The sequence below is a fragment of the Podarcis cretensis genome (genome assembly GCF_951804945.1).
Source record: "Podarcis cretensis genome assembly, chromosome: 1".
Classification (NCBI taxonomy): domain Eukaryota; kingdom Metazoa; phylum Chordata; class Lepidosauria; order Squamata; family Lacertidae; genus Podarcis; species Podarcis cretensis.
In genome coordinates, this window is record NC_137170.1 from 131,048,492 (window position 1) to 131,072,499 (window position 24,008).

General features: G+C 46.8%; 2 protein-coding genes and 1 long non-coding RNA gene across 6 annotated transcripts in view; 2 read left to right on the plus strand and 1 right to left on the minus strand.

The window, feature by feature from the left end:
* NBEAL1 (neurobeachin like 1) overlaps positions 1 to 8,986 on the plus strand; it is a 155,519-nt gene extending 146,533 nt beyond the window's left edge. For 2 of the 3 annotated variants that reach the window (XM_079975047.1, XM_079975048.1), the window contains 3 exons: positions 1,234 to 1,382; positions 2,524 to 2,659; positions 4,677 to 8,986. In XM_079975047.1, the coding sequence (XP_079831173.1) occupies positions 1,234 to 1,382; positions 2,524 to 2,659; positions 4,677 to 4,778 (387 nt within the window). In that variant the 3' untranslated portion in view covers positions 4,779 to 8,986. The remainder of the gene's footprint in view (positions 1 to 1,233; positions 1,383 to 2,523; positions 2,660 to 4,676) is intronic. The other variant, XR_013838602.1, reaches the window with a different exon arrangement.
* Positions 1 to 24,008, minus strand: part of LOC307220053 — a 260,005-nt gene that overhangs the window by 232,137 nt on the left and 3,860 nt on the right. Inside the window, exons 1-3 of one of the 2 annotated variants that reach the window (XR_013840661.1) lie at positions 20,178 to 20,408; positions 11,237 to 11,296; positions 10,085 to 10,152 (exon numbers count right to left, since the gene is read on the minus strand). This is a non-coding gene — a long non-coding RNA (uncharacterized lncRNA). Of the gene's footprint in view, positions 1 to 10,084; positions 10,153 to 11,236; positions 11,297 to 20,177; positions 20,409 to 24,008 lie in introns of those variants that run through there. The other variant, XR_013840660.1, reaches the window with a different exon arrangement.
* CYP20A1 (cytochrome P450 family 20 subfamily A member 1) overlaps positions 20,525 to 24,008 on the plus strand; it is a 41,906-nt gene continuing 38,422 nt past the window's right edge. The window contains exons 1-3 of the mRNA XM_079980584.1: positions 20,525 to 20,666; positions 22,051 to 22,100; positions 23,836 to 24,002. Coding sequence (XP_079836710.1) covers positions 20,595 to 20,666; positions 22,051 to 22,100; positions 23,836 to 24,002 — 289 coding nt within the window. The 5' untranslated portion in view covers positions 20,525 to 20,594. The remainder of the gene's footprint in view (positions 20,667 to 22,050; positions 22,101 to 23,835; positions 24,003 to 24,008) is intronic.

Genomic DNA, 24,008 nt, shown 5'->3' on the forward strand with positions numbered 1-24,008 from the left:
GGGGATAACTCAGACTGAAATTCTCAGGTGTCAGAAAAGGTGATTTATGTATGCAACAACTGCGGTCCGTGTTTTGTTAGCCCCCAAATAGAAAATGAGCGAAGTCCCAACCCAGAAAGATTGGCAACTTAAAGGTAAAGGAACCCTGGGCAGTTAAGTCCAGTCAAAGGCAACTAGGGAGTGTGGCACTCATCTCACTTTTCAGGCCGGTGTTTGTCTGCAGACAGCTTTTCCAGGTCATGTGGCCAGCATGACGAAACTGCTGGTGCCAGAGCACACGAAAACAGCATGACAAGTGCCAGAGTGCACGGAAACTGCATTTACCTTCCTGCCACAGTGGTACCTATTTATCTACTTCTACTGGCGTGCTTTTGAACTGCTAGGTTGGCAGCTTTCGAACTGCTAGGTTGGCAGGAGCTGAGACAGAGCAACGGGAGCTCACTCTGTTGTGGGGATTTGAACTGCCAAGCTTCTGATCTGCAAGCCCAAGAGGCTCAGTCTTTTAGACCACAGCGCCACCAGTGCCCCTACAGTATTCATCATGTCTGAATGGCGACTATAGCATAAATGATATGGTTTTTTGGTTGCATTTCATTTTAAAAATAATTGTGATGATGCATGTGAGCCACCTTGGGAGAGCTTGCCGCAAAAGGTGGCAAAGAAATACTGGAAATAAATAAAAAACAGAATGATGGGGGTGGGGAGGAGGAAAGATTGGCAACTTAAGTTGACAGAATATGCACAACTTGCAGACTTAACATATAGAATAAGAAAACAAGAAGAACATACATTTAAAGAAGATGGGGAAATGTTTAATGAATATATGGAAAATAATTGTGTACAGCTGAAAACACCGGCAGCATTAAGATAAATTCACCGGTGTAAATAACGTTTGATGCACGGAATAAAGTAAAACCGATTGGTACAGTTGTTGTAAAATATGCAGGGATACAAGATATGCAGAATGAACCATGGAAAGAGAAGAAGGGAAGTCATTGATACCTTAAGGATGCAAAACGGTTATCTGAAATTGTAAAACACAAAATGAATCAAAATTATGTTTTTAAAAAAGAAGCACAATTTAAAATTGCCGCAGGCTGGTGTGAGCAAAAGGTTTACTTTTCTCTCTGTCTCTCTGCCTCTTTCTTTCTCACAGTATTTATCTGCCTCTGTTCTGAAGAAATGCCTTCATTATGCAGTCTCCTGCAATCAGTTCTGCTTTGTTTTTCTCAGGATAAAAATGCACTACATCTCTATTCTGTGAATGGAAGGTATTTGGGCTCCGAGAGCCTGAAAGAGGACGTGTCGGATCTGTGCCTGGCTGGGGAATATATTGTCATGGGGAGCCTACAGGGATTTCTATCCATACGAGATCTCCACAGGTAACGAGAACGGTTGGGAGGGGCAGGAAGTACCGTATTATTTGCTCTATAAGACTCACCCCCCCTAAAAAGGATGGGGAAATGTGTGTGCGTCTTATGGAGCGAATGCAGGCTGTACAGCTATCCTAGAAGCCAGAACAGCAAGAGGGATTACTGCTTTCGCTGTTCTGGCTTCTGAGATTCAGAATTATTTTTTTCTTGTTTTCCTCCTCCAAAAACTAGGTGTGTCTTGTGGTCTGGTGCGTCTTATAGAGCGAAAAATACGGTACTTCAACTGAAGCTGCTTCCATGGCTGGGGCTGCCAACTGCCCAGCATTCGTGGTGTAGTGGTTAAGAGCGGTGGACTCGTAATCTGGGGAACCGGGTTCGCGTCTCCGCTCCTCCACATGCAGCTGCTGGGTGACCTTGGGCCAGTCACACTTCTTTGAAGTCTCTCAGCCCCACTCACCTCACAGAGTTTTTGTTGTGGGGGAGGAAGGGAAAGGAGAATGTTAGCCGCTTTGAGACTCCTTAAAGGGAGTGAAAGGCGGGATATCAAATCCAAACTCTTCTTCTTCTTCTCAACTTAAAAGTTTAAACGTGAACCAACTGTTGATGTTTGCTTAGCCACAATCCCAGCCCTCAGGGCCGCCGAAATAAATTAAGGGTTTTCTTACTATTTGCTGGCGGGAAGGTAAATGGCATTTCTGTGCGTTGCTCTGGTTCGCCAGAAGAGGCTTAGTCATGCTGGCCACATGACCCGGAAGCTGTACGCCGGCTCCCTCGGCCAATAAAGCGAGATGAGCGCCGCAACCCCAGAGTCGGTCACAACTGGACCTAATGGTCAGGGGTCCCTTTACCTTTATCCCTATAATTCCCAAAAGGAAAGCTTCTCTTCTTTCCGTTTCAGTGTGTATAGAGTTCTAGTTGCTGTTGTCACATATTCAAATATGTGACAGATATGCAAATATATGTCAAAAGTCCCCCCCCCCCCCCGCTTTGCAACCATCTTCGGCCTTTCTGACGTTGGACCTTCCACAACCATAAGGCCTACCAGTCAATGTCAATATTCTCCCTGTATCCAGACATCCTCGTCTAAAATAAACCTTTGGCGCATTTCTAGGGGTCGCTAACCAGGCTGTTCTGTTTCCATTTATTTCAGCCTCAGCCCCAGCACCTCCCCGTTGGCCATGCGGCTGCCGATACGCTGTGTGTCTGTGACCAAAGAGTCCAGCCATATTCTGGTGGGCCTCGAGGACGGCAAGTTGATCATCATCGGCGTCGGGAAACCGGCAGAGGTAAAACCTACCCTCAGGAACTTTATCTACCGAACGGTGGGCAGCTCGCTTATTTCTGCTTTCCAGCTGGGCAAGCGATCGCCTCTCTGGCAGGGCAAACGTCCGAGCAAGCTTGAGCTTTCCGAGGGGAAGAAATAGTTTTCGAGATGTTCTTGCCGTTTCTTTCCAAAAGGTCTTCTGCTGGAAACAAGAGCGTAGAAGGGAACAATACATTGGGGAGCTGGGGCAGAATCAGGCGTGTGCCTGGACTAATATAGAGGTTTTACCATAGCTGAGATTACAACTTTTTGCTGCTTGCTAGATCGGGAAACTGTCTGAACTGAACTTGCCTGCTGTATAACATTTCATTCTAAACACTAATGCACCACTCCTGTTTGCAAGTTACGGAATTTGATTTCGGAAGAACGCTGAACAGACAAGGATGAACTCCTGCGGATTTTTCTTTGTTTTTGCTTTACTGCATTTGGGTTTGACCTTGAAAGCTATAGTCATAAGCACCACCTTATCCTTGCCCGTTAGAGTTAAGAAAAGGGCAAATGCTGCTATTTTGTTCTGTGATGGCTCTTAAGCTGCTGTATTCAAGTATCACTTGTATAGCGTTCATCAGGCACTGCACAAAAACAGGGTCTTACCAAACTTTTTTTTTAAGCACAACTGCACCAAAGTATTTCGGTGCCATTGAGGAAAGATGCTGACATAAGCTTTGTGGACCAGTGGAGAATGCCACATTGCATTGAGTTTGAGAGAATTTCACAGTGATGCCTAATAGGGCATTCCTAAGTCAAGCAAACCTCTGGACTAACATCTCCAGAAGATGCTAGGAAGTAACTGATAACTATCTCCGATTGATTCCTGAAGATCATGTGAAAAAAGCTCTGCAGTTTTTTTTCCCTATCTCAAGCATCACATGGTTTGAGCACTCCACAGATTTCTGAAATGTTTTGCACCGCTTGCCTCTGGTCCAAACTTAAACCTGTGCCTGAGCCATTGGTTTGCTGAAGTCTAAGGCAACCAAACATTGCACTAGCAGTATTCCTTTCTCGTATGTTATATTGTATTGATTAGGTAATTGCTGGGCCCCACAAAAAGCTGCTCTGGAAGGCAGAACACTGGAGGGGGCTTGGAGGGCTTAGCAAAAGTTGCTTCCATGACTGGAAATCTCTGCAGGATCTTAGCCTGTTCTGCAAACGGTGAAGGGATAAATCTGTTTGCAGAAGGGCATATCTGATTCCAGTCTAGTGTGTGCTGTTGAGACCACAGATATTGATCTGCCTTTAACCTCACCAGCATGATTGGGCCATACATATGTCAGCATAGGCTTTAACTTTTATGTATTTATGTCAATATACCTTACATGTTTTTTTAATAGTGATTCTTGCACTAATTATTTCACCTGAGCAATTTAAATGTGTACAGATTTGGTGCAATGAATGATCTTATTTTTGCTGCTGCTGTGCAGAATTGTCTTCCTTCTGATTCATTGTCAAGCGTTTTAGTTTTCCTGCTAAAGTTTTCCTGCATTTTGCTAGCTGCATTTCTGTCCTCTGCTTGTTTGGAATGAAAGTGAGCCCCATTGTGTTCCATGAGACTTCTTCCCTAGCAAAAACTTAAAACTGATTTTCTTCTCTTACACTGGACTTTTAAAAACTGTGTTTATTAAAAACACCAAACCAACAACCAACACCACAAAGCCAGAGATCTAAATTCCATTTTTTCTCTGATTTTAAAGGAAGGCCAGAGTTCTTATAAAACCACTTGACATTAAGGCCCCATAACAGTCAGAAAGCACAAGACAGACATCCATGTTGCTTTGCTTATTTGTGTGCCCTAAAATTGTCCAAGCGCTGAATTATTTTAGGAATAAATTGCCCATTATGTTTTGTTTTGTGTGTGTGTTCGCGTGAGCTATATCTTGTGCTGTCTGTGCTTTTCCAGAATCTCCTGAAGTTTTTATTTAATTTATTCCCCTTATCCGCTCCCTTCCCTTCTTTTTGTTTCTCTCAATTACCTGAAACAGATGCGTGTGGGACAGCTGTCTCGAAAGTTGTGGGGTTCAAGCAAACGCATCAGCCAGATTTCATCAGGAGAGACTGAATATAACACGCAAGATTCCATGTGATTTCTGCTCCTGCCTCCTCTTGGGGAATTCCACACATTTATTTAATCTTCTGATTATTTTCCAATCGTATCTTTCAACTTGCTCAGTTACGTTTGAAGCAACAGCAGTTTCCACAGCAGATATGGGGAATAAGCCCATAGCACCTGTCATTTTTGTAATTGTGTTATTATGTTAGAATTGGGCGAAATAAGCTGATTCGATATTATTTAAGCAAATCAATTGTTTGTGAGAGATATGTATGCATTCATATGTTTATATGTGTATATTTGTGTGTAACATGTTTGTTTGTACATATATGTGTGTGTTTGACACTTAACTGACATTCACAGGTTAATGATGGCAATCATGGGTAAGTTTGCTGAATATCTGAAAAATTGATTTCTATAAGCCTTTTGCATACATGCCGGTGAATGCTGACAAATATTCTGAGGTCAGCATTCACTGGTATAAAAGCTTTTGAACACTTGCCAAATTTGTCTGGGTTATGTGACTGTCGTCATCACCAAACCGTTGACATTGACTGTAACATAATATATATTTATATAGGTTGTGATCCAGTAAATTCATTTACTCATGCACAAGCAAATGGGTATGTGCATAGCTAGTTTGTTGCTGCCCCATTCTGTGAACTAGCTTGTTGTTTAAAAATTGGCCTTGGGAGAGCAAGGAGTGTTGCCCAAAAAAGAAACAGAAGATCCAATTTAATACCTGAGCAGGACGTGGGCAGTCTTTTGGATCTTAACCAATGCCTCTAAATTTCCTGTCCGTTATAGACAAACACACGTCCTCCTTTCCCCTCCAAAGGTTCCATAGTTCCAGAAATCTAAAAATGAAAATTATTCAGATTCAGCTTGTGGGGTGGGGAGAGTTTTCCTTGCGCCCTTCAGTTGAATTCTGCAATTGAGGTCAGAATTGTATCAAGCAGCTGGGAACTGTTCTTCTGGCCGTGCTTCCGGCGTCCAGTTTTGATGTCATGCGTTGGATTGTCAGTACGTTAAAAACGAATGTGGACCTGGGAGACGCAGGGAGCAGGCCTGCTACTCTGAACCATTACATGCTGCTGGAAATTAAAATTGAGAGGTAGGGTCATTCTGAAAAGAAAACGTGCGATGTCTAGGCGCCTGATCCAGCAATTCCAGTCCTTTTTGCACAACAGCAGATTTTTACACAAAGGGATGGCGGTTCCAGGTCCAGCGCATGCAAACAGTGCTTAGTGTGGTGTTCAGAGATGCTGTCTCCAGCAGCAGGGAGTTGTGCATGGCTGAAACCCACCTGCACACTCCAAAAAGTGATCAGTGATGTGCTATTGTTGCCGATCCTTTGGTAATGGGGAAGAGATGGTTGTGCACAGGGCTGTGTCTTTTTCGAAGGACATTTCAGGTACAGCAGAAGTAAATGGGAGAATCTAAGCGCTACCTGCGTTTTCGTTATTTCTTTGGACCACGTGGGAGCCACGGTTTCCTACGCATGGAGCGCCATAGTTTTGGGTGAGAGCTGAAGGATCTGTTTGCTTGGGATTCCAGAGCGTCCTTTGATGGTTAAAGCCAGAGGCCTTGGTTTTCGACCTGAATTTGCATGGGGAAATTTTGACCTCCAGGGCAAAGTCTTACGTTGTTGTTGATGGTGATGATGTTGTTGTAGGGCTTTGCTCACTTGCTTGTTGGAAGAGTATCGTTTAAAACACGGTTTTTTATGGAACCGGTCAATGTTGTTATTTTATTATCATGCTCTAATGGACTATGTGCAAAACTGGTTGAAGTGAGTGGATCACTTTGCTCAAATTTCTTTCCAAGCTGGAAAGATGTTGAACTACAAGCAATTTTCAGTTTATTCCTTGACTTTTGTGCAGATGTCTTTGGAAATTGGGTAATTTATTTCCGGGATGAAGAGCCTTTGGCCTGCCAGATTTTGTTCAACTCCCAACCCCAGTCAGCACAGCCAAAGATGATAGGAGTTTTTAGTCCAGCAACATCTCTGCAGGCCACAGGTTTCCCATGTCTTCTGATTTATTTATTTAAAGGATTAATGCTCTTGTTTTGTGCTCTTTAACAAAGTTTGTTTAAAAAAAAAGTATTTAGTGGATTTGTTTTAATAAATCTGGCTCGGGTGTGTAGAAATTCTGATTGGAAATAACTTTGCTGCTTATTATAGGGATCAACTGGGATTTCAGGGATTAAAGCAATTTTCACACATGGCTGAAATTGAGAATGTGCTTATACAATGTGGGAGCAAGTTAAAATGAAAGCAGTCGTTATTGTAGCAATACCAAAGATAATCTGGAAGTGTTGAAACATTTATGAATGTGAAACTGGTTCATTAAGATTTAAAAGTGAAGGAGTATTGATGAATTATTCTGGAATGAGTCACCTTTTCTTTTTTTAATTCAAAAAACTAGGTGATGTAATTATGCGGTTACGGGTGGGTTTCTACAGTGTATTGCTTGGGGGCATTATGTTGATGGTTATTTTGGATTTGTTTAAAAAAATAACTGTAAAGAAATGTCCGGCTGGTAAACAAAGACTAATTCAGGGGAGCAAACTAGAGAAATTGTGGGAACTGTTCGCATGCTTGTTCTTTCTCCAGCGATATTTGGAAGGCCTCCCAGCAGAACTCTGAGTAACTTATGAGTCTTCTGACTTCTGAAGAAAATAATCAAGGAAATCCAAGATGGGGGCCTCACAATGTCATTGGATGCATTGCCATCAGACCAGGTCACTGTTGCCAGTGGTTGGGGAATGATGGGAGTTGCAGTCCGACGACGCCTTGAAGGCATCACGTTGGCTGTGGGCCAATGGAAATATTGGGCACATGGAAATTTATCCGTCTTTGATCTGTGTAGAACTTCCCTCCATAGCCCTTTCACGGAGAATGGAAGCCTGGTTTCAGAAGTAATGCTAAGCCAAACCATGGCTTAGCTCAGGCATAGGCAGACTCGGCCCTCTAGATGTTTTGGGACTACAACTCCCTTGATCCCTAGCTAACAGGACCAGTGGTCAGGGATGATGGGATTTGTAGTCCCAAAACATCTGGAGGGCTGAGTTTGTGTATGTCTGGCTTAGCTTAAGGGTAGGGCAGTACTACCCTTAGGAGAAGCAGCAGCTGCTCTTCTTATGGAGAATACTGCCATTTCATCCTCTTCTCTTTCAGTCGTGGTTTGGCTTAGGGTTACATGACGGGTGTGCGATTTCAGGTTCCCCACCTGCGCTGTAACTGCCAGGTCTGTGCCATGTGCTACCCCAGTGGCATGGGTCATACCAGGAAACCAAATGCTTTGCTGGCCTCTCTGTAAACTCCTGTACAGAAGCATTCAGGTTCCTCATGCATGTTAACGAAAAGTCTTCACTTTGAGAACACTAGACAGAGCTTTGAAAGCAGCAGAAATGGCATTTTCCCGAAATCTGGCAGCACCGTGCAAGAGCATGTAGGGAACGTAATGATCATTGTTGACACGAGAGGGGCAGGGCCATTTAGTTGTTGACTTTCCACAATCCCCTCTTGCTTGGCTACAGACATGCATGTTCTTCCCCACTGCAATGCTACAAGGAAAAAGAACACGGAGGATGTTCTTGTACTGCTCAACGGCCGTTTTGAATATCCCAGCTTTGTTAATTAGCAACCTGCCCTGGAAATTGTGCTGCTATTTAAAACCGATTTTTCTAAACAGAAAACAAAAATTCATTTACCACGTGCCTCTGCATTTGCTTAAAACACCACAATTAAAATAGAAACAGGACACTAAGCCTTATGTATATATACAGGCAAATGATAATCGCATACTGATTATTCTGATAGTGCAATTGTGATTACAAATGGGTTTTTAATGCCAAAAAATGCCTTCAGATTTTGGGTGGACGTGTTTTTGATATATTTAGGTTCAATTATTCCTCGTGTAACAACAGCAAATATTTCTGTTAGTCTGTGCAATACCTTTCCTCTTTTTTTGGGGGGGGGGTGCTTCTAAGGTTAAATAAATACACTGTGTTTTTGACGGTAAGGTTTAATAATTTTAAGTCTGTATGTATGTATATTGGCTAACACGTGTACAGCATGGTGGAAAATGTTCTAAAATTTGCACTTTGTAAGATTTACAGATTTGTAATTTAACCCTTTTTAAAAGGCTTGCTCAACTTGTACATAAAATTGATTGTCAAATTAGGTTTGTATATAATGGGTCTGCAGCCAGTTAAATAAAATTGGACGTGTGTTTAGCCTCTCTCCTTTTTCATTGCCCAAAAGCACTGTGCCTGCATTCAAACATTTGCATGGGCACCTCGGCTGGATTGCAAGAAGGGATGCTCCACATGCAAACAGGGGCTGTGCAAACAATTCTCTTTAGCCAATCTGTTGTTCAGCAGGGAACTTGCAAACACGGCTGGAAGCGTCCTGCCCAAGCCCAGGGATACCTTCACATCTGATACGAACCTATGCATGGCTTGCACACACCCACACTTTTAGCCCTTGTGTGTTCCGATACATGCCTGGAAAAAAAAAGATTTTCGGCCCTGGCTGAGCTGCAGCCTACGCAGAAACTATAACTTCTGCTATGGGAACATTTCCTTGAGCCAAAATAGCTGCTGGTGGGTGAGGGGAAGCATGTGAGAATTAGAGAGTTGCTGTGAAAGAATGCACAACTATATTTATTATTATTATTAATAATAATAATAATAATAATAATAATAATATTTAAAAACCGGGCTCAGGGCAGCTAACAGCAAATATAAAACATGGATTAAAATGTGACTTAAAAACAGCATAAAATACAACATCAATGCACCATCAATTTCAATAAAATTCAAGGGTCATAGGCATGGGGGAACCCTAGTCAGTAAACATCAAATGATCACCAGGGCTAACTGGCCAAGTTGGTCCTACTAGGGCCAGCGAGGAGACCAGGGAAGAGTTTGAACCCCAGAAAGGGTTTCTTCATAGAAGAGGAAAGGAAAAAGGGAATAGAGGATCAGGCTAATTCAAATTGAAGGCCAGGCGGAATAGCTCTGTCTTACAGGCCCTGCAGAAGGAGATCAAGTCCTGCAGTGCCCTAGTCTCGTGGGACAGAGCATTCCACCAGGTCGGAGCCACCACTGAAAAAGCCCTGGCCCTGGTGGAGGATAGTATAGGCTAAAGAAGCCAGACTATCTAAGATAGTATAGAGTTGCACTGTGGGAAGTAGTAACTTGCCAGCATGCACCGGTGGCTTCTGGGCATCTGGGTTCCCCCCCACCCACCCTTCCCAGATAAGGCCATTCTTTTTCTGCTAAGCAAGAGTCTGCTTGGAAGTTGACTTCTCTTCAATTGACGTTACAGCTTACCTGGACTCACTGTCACCAGGAAACTGAAGCCCGCTCCAGGGTCATAGTCCTTGGGGGTGTTCCCTCTGTACCAAAGGAAGAACGAGGCAAACTTGAAGTTACTAATGTACATAACTGTTAAGACTGAGTGTGTTTCTTGGAGGACACTACTGGTTCCCTATCCAGTTCTAGCTTTAACCCCTCAAATGTGAATTCGCTGGTTACATGCTGGTGGAGAATGATTTGAGGCTCGGCTCCAAAGAACACAAAACACCCAATGTGAGCTGTAGTCATATGGGTGGCACTGTGTTCTAAACTGCTGAGCCTCTTGGGCTTGGCGATCAGAAGGTTGGCAGTTCGAATCCCCGCGACAGAGTGAGCTCCCGTTGCTCTGTCCCAGCTCCTGCTAACCTAGCAGTTCGAAAGCACGCCAGCGCAAGTAGATAAATAGGTACCACTGCGGCAGGAAGGTAAACCGCGTTTCTGTGTGCAATGGCACAGTGTGTTTAGTCATGCTTCTCCACATGACCCAGAAAGCTGTCTGTGGACATACACCGGCTCCCTCGGCCTGAAAGTCCATAGTCGCCTTTGATTGGACTTTACCGTCCAGGGGTCGTTTACCTTTATATCCACGGCTGCTATGCCCATCATGCAAAGTCTCATGATACAATGAAAGATGGCAACAGCAAGCTTTTATTTACATCAGGGGTCGACAAAGTTTTTGTGGCTTGGGCCGGTTCATGGTCCCGCAGACGCTGCGGTCTGCCGGAGTACGCATGCACGCACACACACACACATGCACAAATGCTATTTCCGGCACTCCTTCCGGTGCAGAGGAGGCGTGCACAGCTTCCCATTGGTTGCAGGAGCTGGCCAGCATCACGGAATAAAGGCAAACATTCTAATCATGTAAAAACACCAGGCAGGCCCCATAAATAACCCAGAGATGCATTTGAAATAAAAGGACACATTCTACTCATGTAAAAACACGCTGATTCCCGGACCATTCGCGGGCCGGATTCAGGAGGCGAATGGGCCGCATCCGGCCCCCAGGCCTTAGGTTGCCTACCCCTGATCTATATGCCTTGTGGTACATTTTAAGGGAACTATTAAGAACGGTCAACTGGACAGAGGGAGAAATAGCTGCCAGACTGAAAACATGTTACTCACCAAAACAGGAGGTGTCTTGGGTTCTCCGTGGTACCGCAGGATCCTTTTCTCCCGTGTTTCCTGTAATAGTGATACAAAAAAGAATTACCTAGCAACTATGAATTGTGGGACGCGGGTGGCGCTGTGGGTTAAACCACAGAGCCTAAGACTTGCCGATCAGAAGGTTGGTGGTTCGAATCCCGCGACGGGGTGAGCTCCCGTTGCTCGGTCCGTGCTCCTGCCAACCTAGCAGTTCGAAAGCACGTCAAAGTGCAACTGGATAAATAGGTACTGCTCTGGCGGGAAGGTAAACGGCGTTTCTGTGTGCTGCTCTGGTTCGCCAGAAGCGGCTTAGTCATGCTGGCCACATGACCTGGAAGCTGTACGCCGGCTCTCCCGGCCAATAAAGCGAGATGAGCGCCGCAACCCCAGTGTCATCCGTGATTGGACCTAATGGTCAGGGGTCCCTTTACCTTTTTTATGAATTTTGTAATATACTGCAAATGTCTTTTTGAACCTGGCAAACAAAATATTCAAAATATTAAATATTTGTTTATTTTTCAAGGCATATTAACACCACACATTCAATCTATTCATATTCTTCAAGATGAGGCTTTTTGAGTTTTGTGCACCTCTGAGACTCAAGGGGGGGGGGAATCACCAACTCTTACCGCATGTTTGTGCCGGCCTATTCGAGACTCACTATGCCCCATGCAGATTGCTTGGGGGGCAAGAAGCCATTGCAGAGGCCCAACAGGCATTTGAGCATCTCAGAACACACAGGCCTGGCCAGGACGTGGGAAACATTTTCTGAATGGAGGAACCTGCATCCCCGCAAAAGCTGAATGCCATGGTATAAGCAGGTTTGCAGCCCAGAACTCCTCATGCTAAACATACACCTATTTACACTCAATGCAACAACCGCTTGAAAAATGTGTGAATTTCTTCTTCAGCTGTTACAGTGGTGCCTCGCAAGACGAAAATAATCCGTTCCACGAGTCTCTTCGTCTAGCGGTTTTTTCGTCTTGCGAAGCAAGCCCATTAGCGGATTTGCGCTATTAGCGGCTTTTAGCGGATAAGCGGATAAGTGGCTTAGCGGCTTAGAAAAAGGGGGGGAAAGGGGGGGGGAGTCGGAAAAACTCGCAAGACATTTTCGTCTTGTGAAGCAAGCCCATAGGGAAATTCGTCTTGCGAAGCGCCTCCAAAACGGAAAACCCTTTCGTCTAGCGGGTTTTCCGTCTTGCGAGGCATTCGTCTAGCGGGGCACCACTGTATCTGACAGCAGCGAGCTGCACTTGTTCTTTAGAGCACCTTAGTTCCCAGGCAGACGGTATTAACACTTTTTTAAAAAGTGGGCAACCCTGTTCATAAATCAAGTGAGCTATGTTCAAAGCCTCAAATAAGACAATTTATCTCACTATTATCACCGAAGAGCCTCATACCTGTTCTGTTCAGACATACCAAACTATGGTTTTGTGAAGATCTGATAAGATCTTAATTGCACTGGCCAGCTAATTGCTTTATGGCCCCAATTAGCCCCAGTGGTCCGGCACGCTTCCCAGCCAAGCTGCGCTCAGACTTTGTTCTTCTCCGGTTTCGCCTTGCAGAGTAAAAGCACAGCGGATCAAAACCGTTGCAGTCTGCTTCAGATCCAAACACACCAAGCACTGTGTATGTCCAAATTCATCAGTTCTTTATTGCAGCAAACATTTACAGCTCAGCATTTCCCAAATTCTCCTGGACTGCTAGCATTCATGGCGTCCTCTCTCAGAGACACAGAGAGAACAACAAGTAGAGCTCCTCCCTCCTTTCAAACGTCAGAATGGGAGGCACACTCAGAACAAACTTAACCCAGTAAGTTCTGAATCCCAACACCCCCTCTTGCAGAGCATTCTGACAAGACCTGTGGATGTACCTTTGCAGACCTCTGTGAGATCAATCCCTTCCCCAATGCCTTGCGCCCTCTCCTGGCGTTCCTGTCAGGCATCTGTGGAACATCCTCACAACTCTCAGATTCGCACTGTGCGAAACTTACCCACGCACCTGTGGCCTGATACCTCTCAGGTGGAATTCCCTTCGTTGTGCGACTGGACCTCCTGGGCACAAACTCAGGCACTTCCTCTGACTCACTGTGGTCAGCAGGTGTGTCCTTTGCATCCTGGGATTCCCCCTCTGACTTAACGCGTCTTCGAACCCTTGGAATTACCCTCACAGGAGAACTAGGCTCACTCTTGGGCTCCCTTTTTACAACTTGCGGAGATGCCCCATCCTGCTCCTGACTTTGGTCAGTGAGCTGATCGTCATCAGCAGACTCAGCCCCTGGCTCTCCTTCCTCCTCATCAGAACCTTCCTGCTCTGAATCGGAAAGACATTCTGAAAGAATATCGCGTCTGGCAGGGGTCTTTGACCTTTCCTCCTGCTTACAGAACTCAGCGTGTTTACTGATCAGCAGCTTACTCTGATCACCTGACGGGTACGCAAACCTCCATGCACGAGCCGTTGGCTCATACCCACAGAAGATCATTTTCTGGAACTTGGGTTCACCTGGCCCTCGCAAAGCTTCAGGCACCGGCAGCGAGGCCGTTGATCCGAACTCACGGAGGAAGTGTACCTGAGGCTTCCTCCCGTGAAGCATGAAAAACGGTGTGTCTCCTACCACTGGATTGTAGGACCGATTCCAGGTGAAGCTCACATATTTAACTGCCTCCATCCAAAACCTTGGAGATAACCCAGAATCTGACAGCATCACCTGTGCAGCTTTAACCAGAGCCTCACTTCTTAGCTCTGCCACCCCCCTCTGTTGAGGAGAAGTCACAGTGTGACTTATCCCTTTCTTGTGAAAGAACTTCTGCAAAGCAGACCCAGTAAACTGTGAACCTCTGTCACTAGCAATTTCCCTGACTCTGGTGGAGAACATTAGTTCCACCTCCTCAATCCAACGTCTAATCAGCTGTGCTGCATCTTCCTTGGATTTGAGACCATGTGTCCAGGTGTTCTGCGAAAAATCATCCTGCATCGTCAGCAGAAACCTGGCCCCTCCCAAACTTGGTTCCTTCATGGGACCCAACAGATCTATGTGCACAAGATCAAAAGGTTTTGTGGTTACCCTCTCCACCCTGGGGTAACTGCACCCTCTTACCTTTGCCTGTCTGCAAGCCTGACAATCTAGGACTCTTGCACATTCTTCAATTTTACAGCCTTTGGAAACCTCAGGTAGCACCTGTAGTTCTTCAAGACAGGCATGCGCTGTCTTCTTATGCCACACACAAGAACATGAAACATGAGTGGGAACTGTAGCACGCAGGGCTTGTGCTTTCTCAACCTTCCCCTCACCCTCCAGGGACGTTTTAAGAATGAAGAGATCATTCTGCCCCTTTGCAACTCTGACCAGTTGCTTCCCTCCTTTGGAGATTGTACAAACATCGTGTTCAAAGCAAACCTTAAACCCCTTTTTCAACAAATAAGGCACAGATAAAATACAGTGTTGCACTCCTGGTACAATGCAAACTTCCATCTGCTCCTGCAAAACAGAAAACAAAGCATTTGCAATGTTATTCACATTTTTCTTTGTCCCATTTGCAAACTGAACAGTTTTTCCAGCCGGAATTGCCTTGCAATTCCACATCTCGACTGCAGGGGTCTCTGGGATCAGGTTGCAGTTAGCTGCTGAGTCGATCACAAAGCGAAAATCAGTGTGGCTCTCAGAGCTGTCCTCAAACAAAGCCATACTGGCAACAAACGTATCGCTGCCCCCTCTCTCTGGGCTTTTGCAGCAGTTCTGTCTGGTTGTCTTGGCAACCAACTCCCCCTTGCTCAGGACCTTGGCAGCTTCCGTAGAAGTAGCCTCCTCCGTTGCCTTGGAGACCGGCCTGGCCTCTGCGTTCCCACGCGACTCTTTAGGCCTTATCTTCACTCTGTCCAGGTGGCCGACCTTGGAACGTCTAGCTCTCCGCAGCCTTTCAGACTTTGGCTGACGACGACAATCCTCAGTGGAAAAATACTGCCCAGGGCTCCTTTCAGCTGGCCTGGCCCCCCTTCTTCCGGAAGAGCACTCTGTGCCAGCCCTGCCCTCGCTGAAACTGCGTTTCACTTCAGCACTCACAGTGGAAAACTTTTGAAACTTGCCTTTGGAATTCTCAGCCCCCCCGACTTGCACCTCAGGGACCGGGGCTACAGCCATTTCTAGGCTCTGCATGACTCCTCCAGGGCTCTGGCCTCCTGCTGAAGTTTCACACAAACTTCTCAGCACCTCCCAGGCAGCCCTTGCTGACTTTACGCCCTCCAAACTGGGCAAAAGTGATGCATGTACGCATGCTTTTAGCATAGCAAGCTCTCTTTGCATTCTCTGCTGGCTATCTTCAGGCAACGCAGCCTCAAAGCCTGTAATGTCTGTCCCTTCAGGACCTGGATTCAGGGGAAGTGGTTCTCTCTGGCTTACATCCCAAAGCCCAGTAACCAGAAACCAACCCCTTACTCTTCTGGACCAGGTTGCCCAACTTCTTAAAGTGAGCTTTTCAAGCGGAACGTCCTCAAAGACCTGGCTGTCTGCCATTCTCTCCTCTTTCCCGGGGCCCCAGCTGCTGTACTCACGTTTCACCAGTCAGCTCTCCGGCACCCGATTCTTCACAGCTGCTTTCCCAGCTCTCTGCCTCAGCAACTCTTGCCTCTTTGCAGCAGGCAAAACACAGAACGCAGACCTCTGCCGCTTCAGTAGCGTCTTCCAGCTATTGCCAAGCTGACTTCAAACTTCAAAGCTCACCGGCAGACTCTTAGCAACAGTTTTATTAGCGGTAATTAGGTCCTCCATAACCTGTGAAGATCTGATAAGATCTTAATTGCACTGGCCAGCTAATTGCTTTATGGCCCCAATTAGCCCCAGTGGTCCGGCACGCTTCCCAGCCAAGCTGCGCTCAGACTTTGTTCTTCTCCGGTTTCGCCTTGCAGAGTAAAAGCACAGCGGATCAAAACCGTTGCAGTCTGCTTCAGATCCAAACACACCAAGCACTGTGTATGTCCAAATTCATCAGTTCTTTATTGCAGCAAACATTTACAGCTCAGCATTTCCCAAATTCTCCTGGACTGCTAGCATTCATGGCGTCCTCTCTCAGAGACACAGAGAGAACAACAAGTAGAGCTCCTCCCTCCTTTCAAACGTCAGAATGGGAGGCACACTCAGAACAAACTTAACCCAGTAAGTTCTGAATCCCAACAGGTTTGTGGTACCATAGACAAGAACCCAAAGAGGGACTGAGTTTCCAAACACAAGCAACCATAGTTTGGAGATTTTTATTTATTCCGGTTTTTTGTCCTCTTTTAGTGCTCAAAAGACCACTCCCCTCTATGAGAGTTGCTGGAGTCAGAGTGATCAGTAAAACCATAGGCTGTCCATTCAGACATCATGCCAAACCACAAGTATAAACCATGGTTTGCAAACCCACTTCCAGCCACACCTTCCGATTCTATTCTGCCGTCTGCTCACAAGTCACCATGCCAAACCATAGGTGGTTTTAAACAATATCTAAAGTCAGCCACTACCCCCAAGCAAATTAAACAAAAGCCAATTAAAAAGGTGTAGGGTTTCTTCATCAATTTATAAGCTTTATAAAGGCGTTTGTACATTGCAATGGCACAATGGAGAGCTCCGGCTCAGTTGGCCAAGCATGAGAGGCTTAGGTCAGAATGCATTTAAGAGCCTCAAAAAGTCTTCTTTAGGGCAGTGACATGTTTTTGCTACAAAAATATGGTTCCCCTTTTGGAGTAAATGCATCTCATTTCTTTCCTCCTTTTTGTGTGCTTAAGCGCTTGTTTGTGCAACCTCAAGAACTTTTTTCCTAACTGGCTGCATCAGACCATTGTCGTAAAAAACCGCAATAAATATTTTGGAAAAAGAGAGAGAGAGAGAGAGAGAGAGAGAGAGACTCATATGACCCAAATGACTTTGTGCTTTGTACACCTGAGACCCATATGGCCAAAAACCAACCCAGGAAGAAGACTTGAGGGATGTGACTCTAAAAAAAAAAGATGTCAAAGCTGTTTCAGCCAGCATCTGGGATGAGTGCTAACAGAGCATCCTATGATGCAGAAGTCATTCACATCCATGGGACTTCCTCTCAGAGAAGTGGATATAGAATTGCACCCTACTGGCAAAATCCTATGCGTTTCTATCCAAAAGTGAGGGCTGCTGAGTTCAGTGGAACTCAGGGTTCCTGGTCTGCTTGCAAAAACTCTCCGGTTCAAGACAGAGCTTGGAGAGTTATCAGCAGCCGATTCACGGCAGACAATACTGAGAAAGATGTGAGGATAGCCTGACTCAAAGGAAGGCAGCCTGCTACAATCACACTTGCATTCTAGTATTGTGCTAGACTGCAGCTGAAGTCTAGTTTTCAGCGGACAGGCCTAACAGGTAAAGGTAAAGATAAAGGGACCCCTGACCATTAGGTCCAGTCGTGACCAACTCTGGGGTTGCGGCACTCATCTCGCTTTATTGGCCGAGGGAGCCGGCGTACAGCTTCCGGGTCATGTGGCCAGCATGACTAAGCCGCTTCTGGTGAACCAGAGCAGCGCACAGAAACACCGTTTACCTTCCCGCCAAAGCGGTACCTATTTATCTACTTGCACTTTGACGTGCTTTTGAACTGCTAGGTGGGCAGGAGCAGGGACCAAGCAACGGGAGCTCACCCCGTCGCGGGGATTTGAACCGCTGACCTTCTGATCGGCAAGTCCTAGGCTCTGCGGTTTAGACCACAGCTCCACCCACGTCAGTTGTTGTATAAGGGATTATTATTATGACTGGAATGTAATGGATATTAATAAGATTTTGGAATGCAGAAATAAAGCAAATAAATCTAGCACATGGGGGGGCCACTTTATCTAAATTATATAATTCGGTATTTGAACAATTGGTACTAGTAACTGCGTTATAAATTGGTATTGTGGTACAGTGGTACCTTGGTTGTCAAACAGCTTGGCTCCCGAACAAATTGGCTTCCTAATGCCGCAAACCTGGAAGTAAGTGTTCTGGTTTGCGAATGTTTTTTGGAAGCCGAACATCCGATGCAGCTACCATGGCTTTTGATTGTGCCTTGGTTTTCAAATGGTTCTGGGAGTCAGACTCCTGGAATGGATTAAGTTCAACCACAAAGATACCACCGTAATGAGGCTATTAAAGGTAAAGGTACCCCTGCCCGTATGGGCCAGTCGTGTCCGACTCTAGGGTTGTGCGCTCATCTCACTTAAGAGGCCGGGAGCCAGCGCTGTCCGAAGACATTTCTGGGTCATGTGGCCAGCGTGGCGAAGCTGCTCTAGCGAGCCGGCACCAGCGCAGCACACGGAAACGCCGTTTACCTTCCCGCTATAAAGCGGTACCTATTTATCTACTTGCATTTAGGGGTGCTTTCGAACTGCTAGGTGGGCAGGAGCTGGGACCGAGAGATGGGAGCTCACCCCGCTGCGGGGATTCGAACCACCGACCATACGATCGGCAAGTCCTAGGCACTGCGGTTTTACCCACAGCGCCCCCTGCGTCCCAATGAGGCTATTATTGGATTATAATTGAAAACTAATAATAATAGTAATTTTATTATTTATACCCCACCCATCGGGCTGGGTTTCCCCAACCACTATGGAAGGTTTACGGCACATTATTAGATTATAACTGAAAATTAATAAAATTATGATCAAGAGACAGAGCTGTGGGAAGCCTGAGGAACTCCCATCCACTTTGGGCCTGCCCATAAAAAGCAAATCTAGAGAAAGAGGCTAGAGCAGGGGTCCGCAACCTTTTTTCAGCCGTGGGACGGTCCACCGTCCCTCAGACCATGTGGTGGGCTGGACTATATTTTTTTGGGGGGGGGAAATGAACAAGTTCCTATGCCCCACAAATAACTCAGAGATGCAATTTAAATAAAAGCACACATTCTACTCATGTAAAAACATGCAGATTCCCAGACCGTCTGCAGACCGGATTTACAAGGCGATTGGGCTGGATCCGGCCCCTGGGCCTTGGGTTACCTACCCCTGGACTAGAATGATGTCCACTGTTTCAAAGAACTCTTTCTTCTTGCAAGACTTTTTGTGGGTGAGCTCAGAGTTTGTTTGGATGCTGGGGGAGAACCTGGAGGCCGAGAGGGAGGGTATGTCAGAAGGAAAATGGATTGATATTGATTAGCAACTTTGTATTATTTTGTAAGTTGCCTGTTGCTGTTTCAGTTTTTAGTGCACTGCTTAAACCTATTTTTAACACATTAAGTAATGTACAGAAACAATACATTCTAATCTCATCTAAGAAAGCAGATCCAAAGTTCTGAGCACAAGAAGAACATACGTTTGTATGGAAGATTGGAAAACGTTTACAGGTTTACAGTGGTACCTCTGGATACGAACGGGATCCGTTCCGGAGCCCCGTTCGCATCCTGAATTAAATGTAAGATGCGACGGCGTGTCTGTGGGTCACGTTTTGCCGCTTCTGCGCATGTGCGTGATGTCATTTTGAGCATCTGCATATGTGCAAGCGGCGAAACCCGGAAGTAACGCGCTCGGGGTTGCCGTAAAGCCCAACCCGAAAATATTCATCCCAAAGCTACTGCAACCTGAGGTATGATTGTACTGAATATATGGGAAATAACTGTGTGCAGCTGAAAACGCAGGCAGCGTTAAGATAAATTCAACAGCGTAAATAATTTTTGATGGACGTAATAATGGAAAACCGATTGGTATAGTTTTTGTGAAATATGCAGGGATACAAGATATGCAAAACGAACCATGGAAAGAGAAGAGACGTCACTCAAGGATGCAAAGTGTCTATCTGAAATTGTAAAACAGAAAATTTAATAAAAATACTAAACAAAGCTCTGGTTCATAAGCAACCGCTACAAGACTTTTTGTACCGGAGGGCAGCGGACCAACCTGCGTAGGAAAATAACAAAAACCGTCGGCGAGGCAATGAATATTGACCAATATTTACCAATGAATTTTGCTTCAGCTGTCCTTGCGGCTTCGACGGGATCGAGGGCTTCAGGAATGCTTTGTAACCCAAAGCCTAAGGGAGGGGGGGAAAGCAACAGTGCAAAAAAGTGCAAACAGTGCAAAACAGTGCAAATGCACCGCTTTTCTTCCCGGAAAGCGTAAGGACGCCAGACCCGGCGCAGCAGCATCTGCGCGCGGAGAGGCGCTGCAAAACGCACCCTTGGGCGCAGCTGGGACTGGACCTCCATCAGCCGGGTTGGGTGGGGGGGGGGTGCGTGCACGCGCGTTTCCAGGAAAAGTCCCGCCCCCTCCCCGCCTTCCTCGCACAGCCGATAGCTCGATTGCTCTCGCCTCTCCCCTTGCTCGGATCTCCGCCCTGCTGCCACCCAAACTCGGGCGAGGAAGGGCTGCTGCCATGCTGGACTTCGCTATCTTCGCCGTCACTTTCCTGCTGGTCCTGGTGGGGGCCGTGCTTTACCTCTACCCGGTAAAGGCAGCACCGCGCGCGCCGGGAGATCAAAGGGGAGATCAAAGGGGTTCTAGAATCTTGGGGCGCCGGGAGAAAGTGGCCGCGCGGAAGCGGGCGGCGCGTCCCCCGCAGCGCTAATGGCTTTCCTGGGGAGGGAGTCCCGTCTTTGGCAGTGGCGTAGCGTGGGTTGTCAGCACCCGGGGCAAGGCAAGTAATTTGCGCCCCCTAACCCGTGGATTTGCGCCCCCTAACCCGTGGATTTGCGCCCCCTAACCCTAACCCCGGGCAAGGCAAGTAATTTGCGCCCCCTAACCCGTGGATTTGCGCCCCCCTAACCCGTGGATTTGCGCCCCCTAACCCTAACCCCCAAGGGACGCAGGTGGCGCTGTGGGTTAAAGCCTCAGCGCCTAGGACTTGCCGATCGAAAGGTCGGCGGTTCGAATCCCTGCGGCGGGGTGCGCTCCCGCTGCTCGGTCCCAGCGCCTGCCAACCTAGCAGTTCGAAAGCACCTCCGGGTGCAAGTAGATAAATAGGGACCGCTTACCAGCGGGAAGGTAAACGGCGTTTCCGTGTGCGGCTCTGGCTCGCCAGAGCAGCGATGTCACGCTGGCCACGTGACCCGGAAGTGTCTCTGGACAGCGCTGGCCCCTGGCCTCTTAAGTGAGATGGGCGCACAACCCCAGAGTCTTACTAGTTGTTTATTCAGAGGTTGGATGCAAGGGGGACTGCTGCCTCGTGAGTGTGTTGAGGATCACAGCCCTTCGCAGAAGAGCCCACCATCTTTCTAGCAAGCCAGTGCTATTCCGACTGGCAGGGGTTGTCCTGATTCGAACTCGGATCACGTTTCACATACAAAGGGTCCCACATTTTTCAGGGTCAGGTCAGGAAAGACTGCTGCCTCAAACCCCTGGGAATGTGCTGCCGTTTGATATCTTGAGTTGATCTATCTTTCTGCCCTTTGAGCATTTCAAACTTTGGGGGGGGGGGGAATACTTTTAGATATCCACTGCTGCTTTATAATGGTCTCGCTTAGTACATCTGCAGCACATACCGTATTTTTTGCTCTATAAGACTCACTTTTTCCCTCCTAAAAAATAAGGGGAAATGTGTGTGCGTCTTATGGAGCGAATGCAGGCTGCGGAGCTATCCCAGAAGCCAGAACAGCAAGAGGGATTGCTGCTTTCACTGCGCAGCGATCCCTCTTGCTGTTCTGGCTTCTGAGATTCAGAATATTTTTTTTCTTGTTTTTCTCCTCCAAAAACTAGGTGCGTCTTGTGGTCTGGTGCGTCTTATAGAGCGAAAAATACGGTAATCTTGATGTTCTGTTCAAGCCTCCGTTTACGTGGTTGAATTCCATCAACCGTGGATTGTGGTTATGATTATTGCTCCTTTCCTTCCTTAGTCTTCCAGACAGGCTTCAGGTATCCCAGGGATGACTCCAACGGATGAAAAGTAAGTAGCTTCTTACATGTTCGATTGGCACAACGATGGGAAATCGTGTCTCCAGATGTTGCAGTGCTACAACTCACATCGTCCCTGACCATTGGGCAAGCTGATCAAGGCTGATGGGAGTTGGAGTCCAGCAAAACTTGGCGAGCTGCAGGTTTTCCACGCTTGATCAAGGGCATGAATCTTTTCCCCTCCGTGCACAGAGGAGTACAGTGGTGCCCCGCAAGACAAACGCCTCGCAAGACGGAAAACCCGCTAGACGAAAGGGTTTTCCGTTTTGGAGGCGCTTCGCAAAACGAATTTCCCTATGGGCTTGCTTCGCAAGATGTAATGTCTTGCGAGTTCCTGCGGGTTTTTCCCCCTTCCCCCCCCCTTTTCCTAAGCCGCTAAGCCACTTATCAGCTGATCCGCTAAAAGCTGCTAAACCGCTAATAGCGCTAATCCGCTAAGCTGTCAATGGGCTTGCTTCGCAAGACGAAAAAACCGCTATACGAAGAGACTCACGGAACGGATTAATTTCGTCTTGCGAGGCACCACTGTAATATTTTTGTGCACAAATGGGTATGTTCTGATCTTCTTGGGAGCTGCTGATAGGGAGAGAGTTCCCATGGGTACCTGTGCCCCTGAAGGACCAGGTGCGCAGCCTGGGAGTCGTTTTGGACTCACAGCTAAACACGGAGCCGCAGGTCAATTCTGTGCCCAGGGCAGCTGTCTACCAGCTCCACCTGGTACGCAGGCTGAGACCCTACCTGCCCACAGACTGTCTCACCAGAGTGGTGCATGCTCTGGTTATCTCCCACTTGGACTACTGCAATGCGCTCTGCGTGGGGCTACCTTTGAAGGTGACCCGGAAACTACAACTAATCCAGAATGCGGCAGCTAGACTGGGGACTGGGAGCGGCCGCCGAGACCATATAACACCGGTCCTGAAATACCTACATTGGCTCCCAGTATGTTTCTGAGCACAATTCAAAGTGTTGGTGCTGACCTTTAAAGCCCTAAACGGCCTCGGTCCAGTATACCTGAAGGAGCGTCTCCACCCCCATTGTTCTGCCCAGACACTGAGATCCAGCGCTGAGGGCCTTCTGGCAGTTCCTTCCCTGTGAGAAGCAAAGTTACAGGGAACCAGGCAGAGGGCCTTCTCGATAGTGGAACACCCTCCCATCAGATGTCAAGGAAAGAAAAAACACCTGACTTTTAGAAGACATCTGAAGGCAGCCCTGTTTAGGGAAGTTTTTAATGTCTGATTTTTTATTGTATTTTTAATACTCTGTTGGGAGCTGCCCAGAGTGGCTGGGGAAACACAGCCAGATGGACAGGGTATAAATAATAAACTATTATTATTATTATTACTACTACTGCTACTCTTGCCCAAGGGTTCATGAGGGCCGTCACATCCCTGGGTACCCCATTGGCAGCAAAGCATACTCCTATCTGTGTCCAGTGGCTCCACCAGGAGCATTCAGAAGTGAAGATCTCTGCATGGACCACAGGGAACTCCAGCAGGTCTTCAAGTGCCATAGGTTTGTCACCAACTGAAACATGTCTGCCATGGCAAAGGGCAGTGGAGGGTTCTAATGGGACCCCTCTATATCTTTGCATGTTCAGAATTTTGATGGCAAATTGTATGGGTGATATTCAACTGAAAGTAATCAGCCAAGCTGTTCATTAATTTCAGTGGAGTAAAATTTAGTTGTCCTACCACCCAGCGGTCATCTCTGTCCTTTCTTCGTTCCAGAGATGGAAACCTCCCAGATATCATCGCTAGCGGTAGCTTGCATGAGTTCCAGGTGAATCTTCATGAGAAATACGGCCCTGTGGTCTCATTCTGGTTTGGACGGCGTCTTGTGATTAGTCTCGGGTCCATGGATCTCCTCAAGCAGCACATCAACCCCAACAAGACCTGTGAGT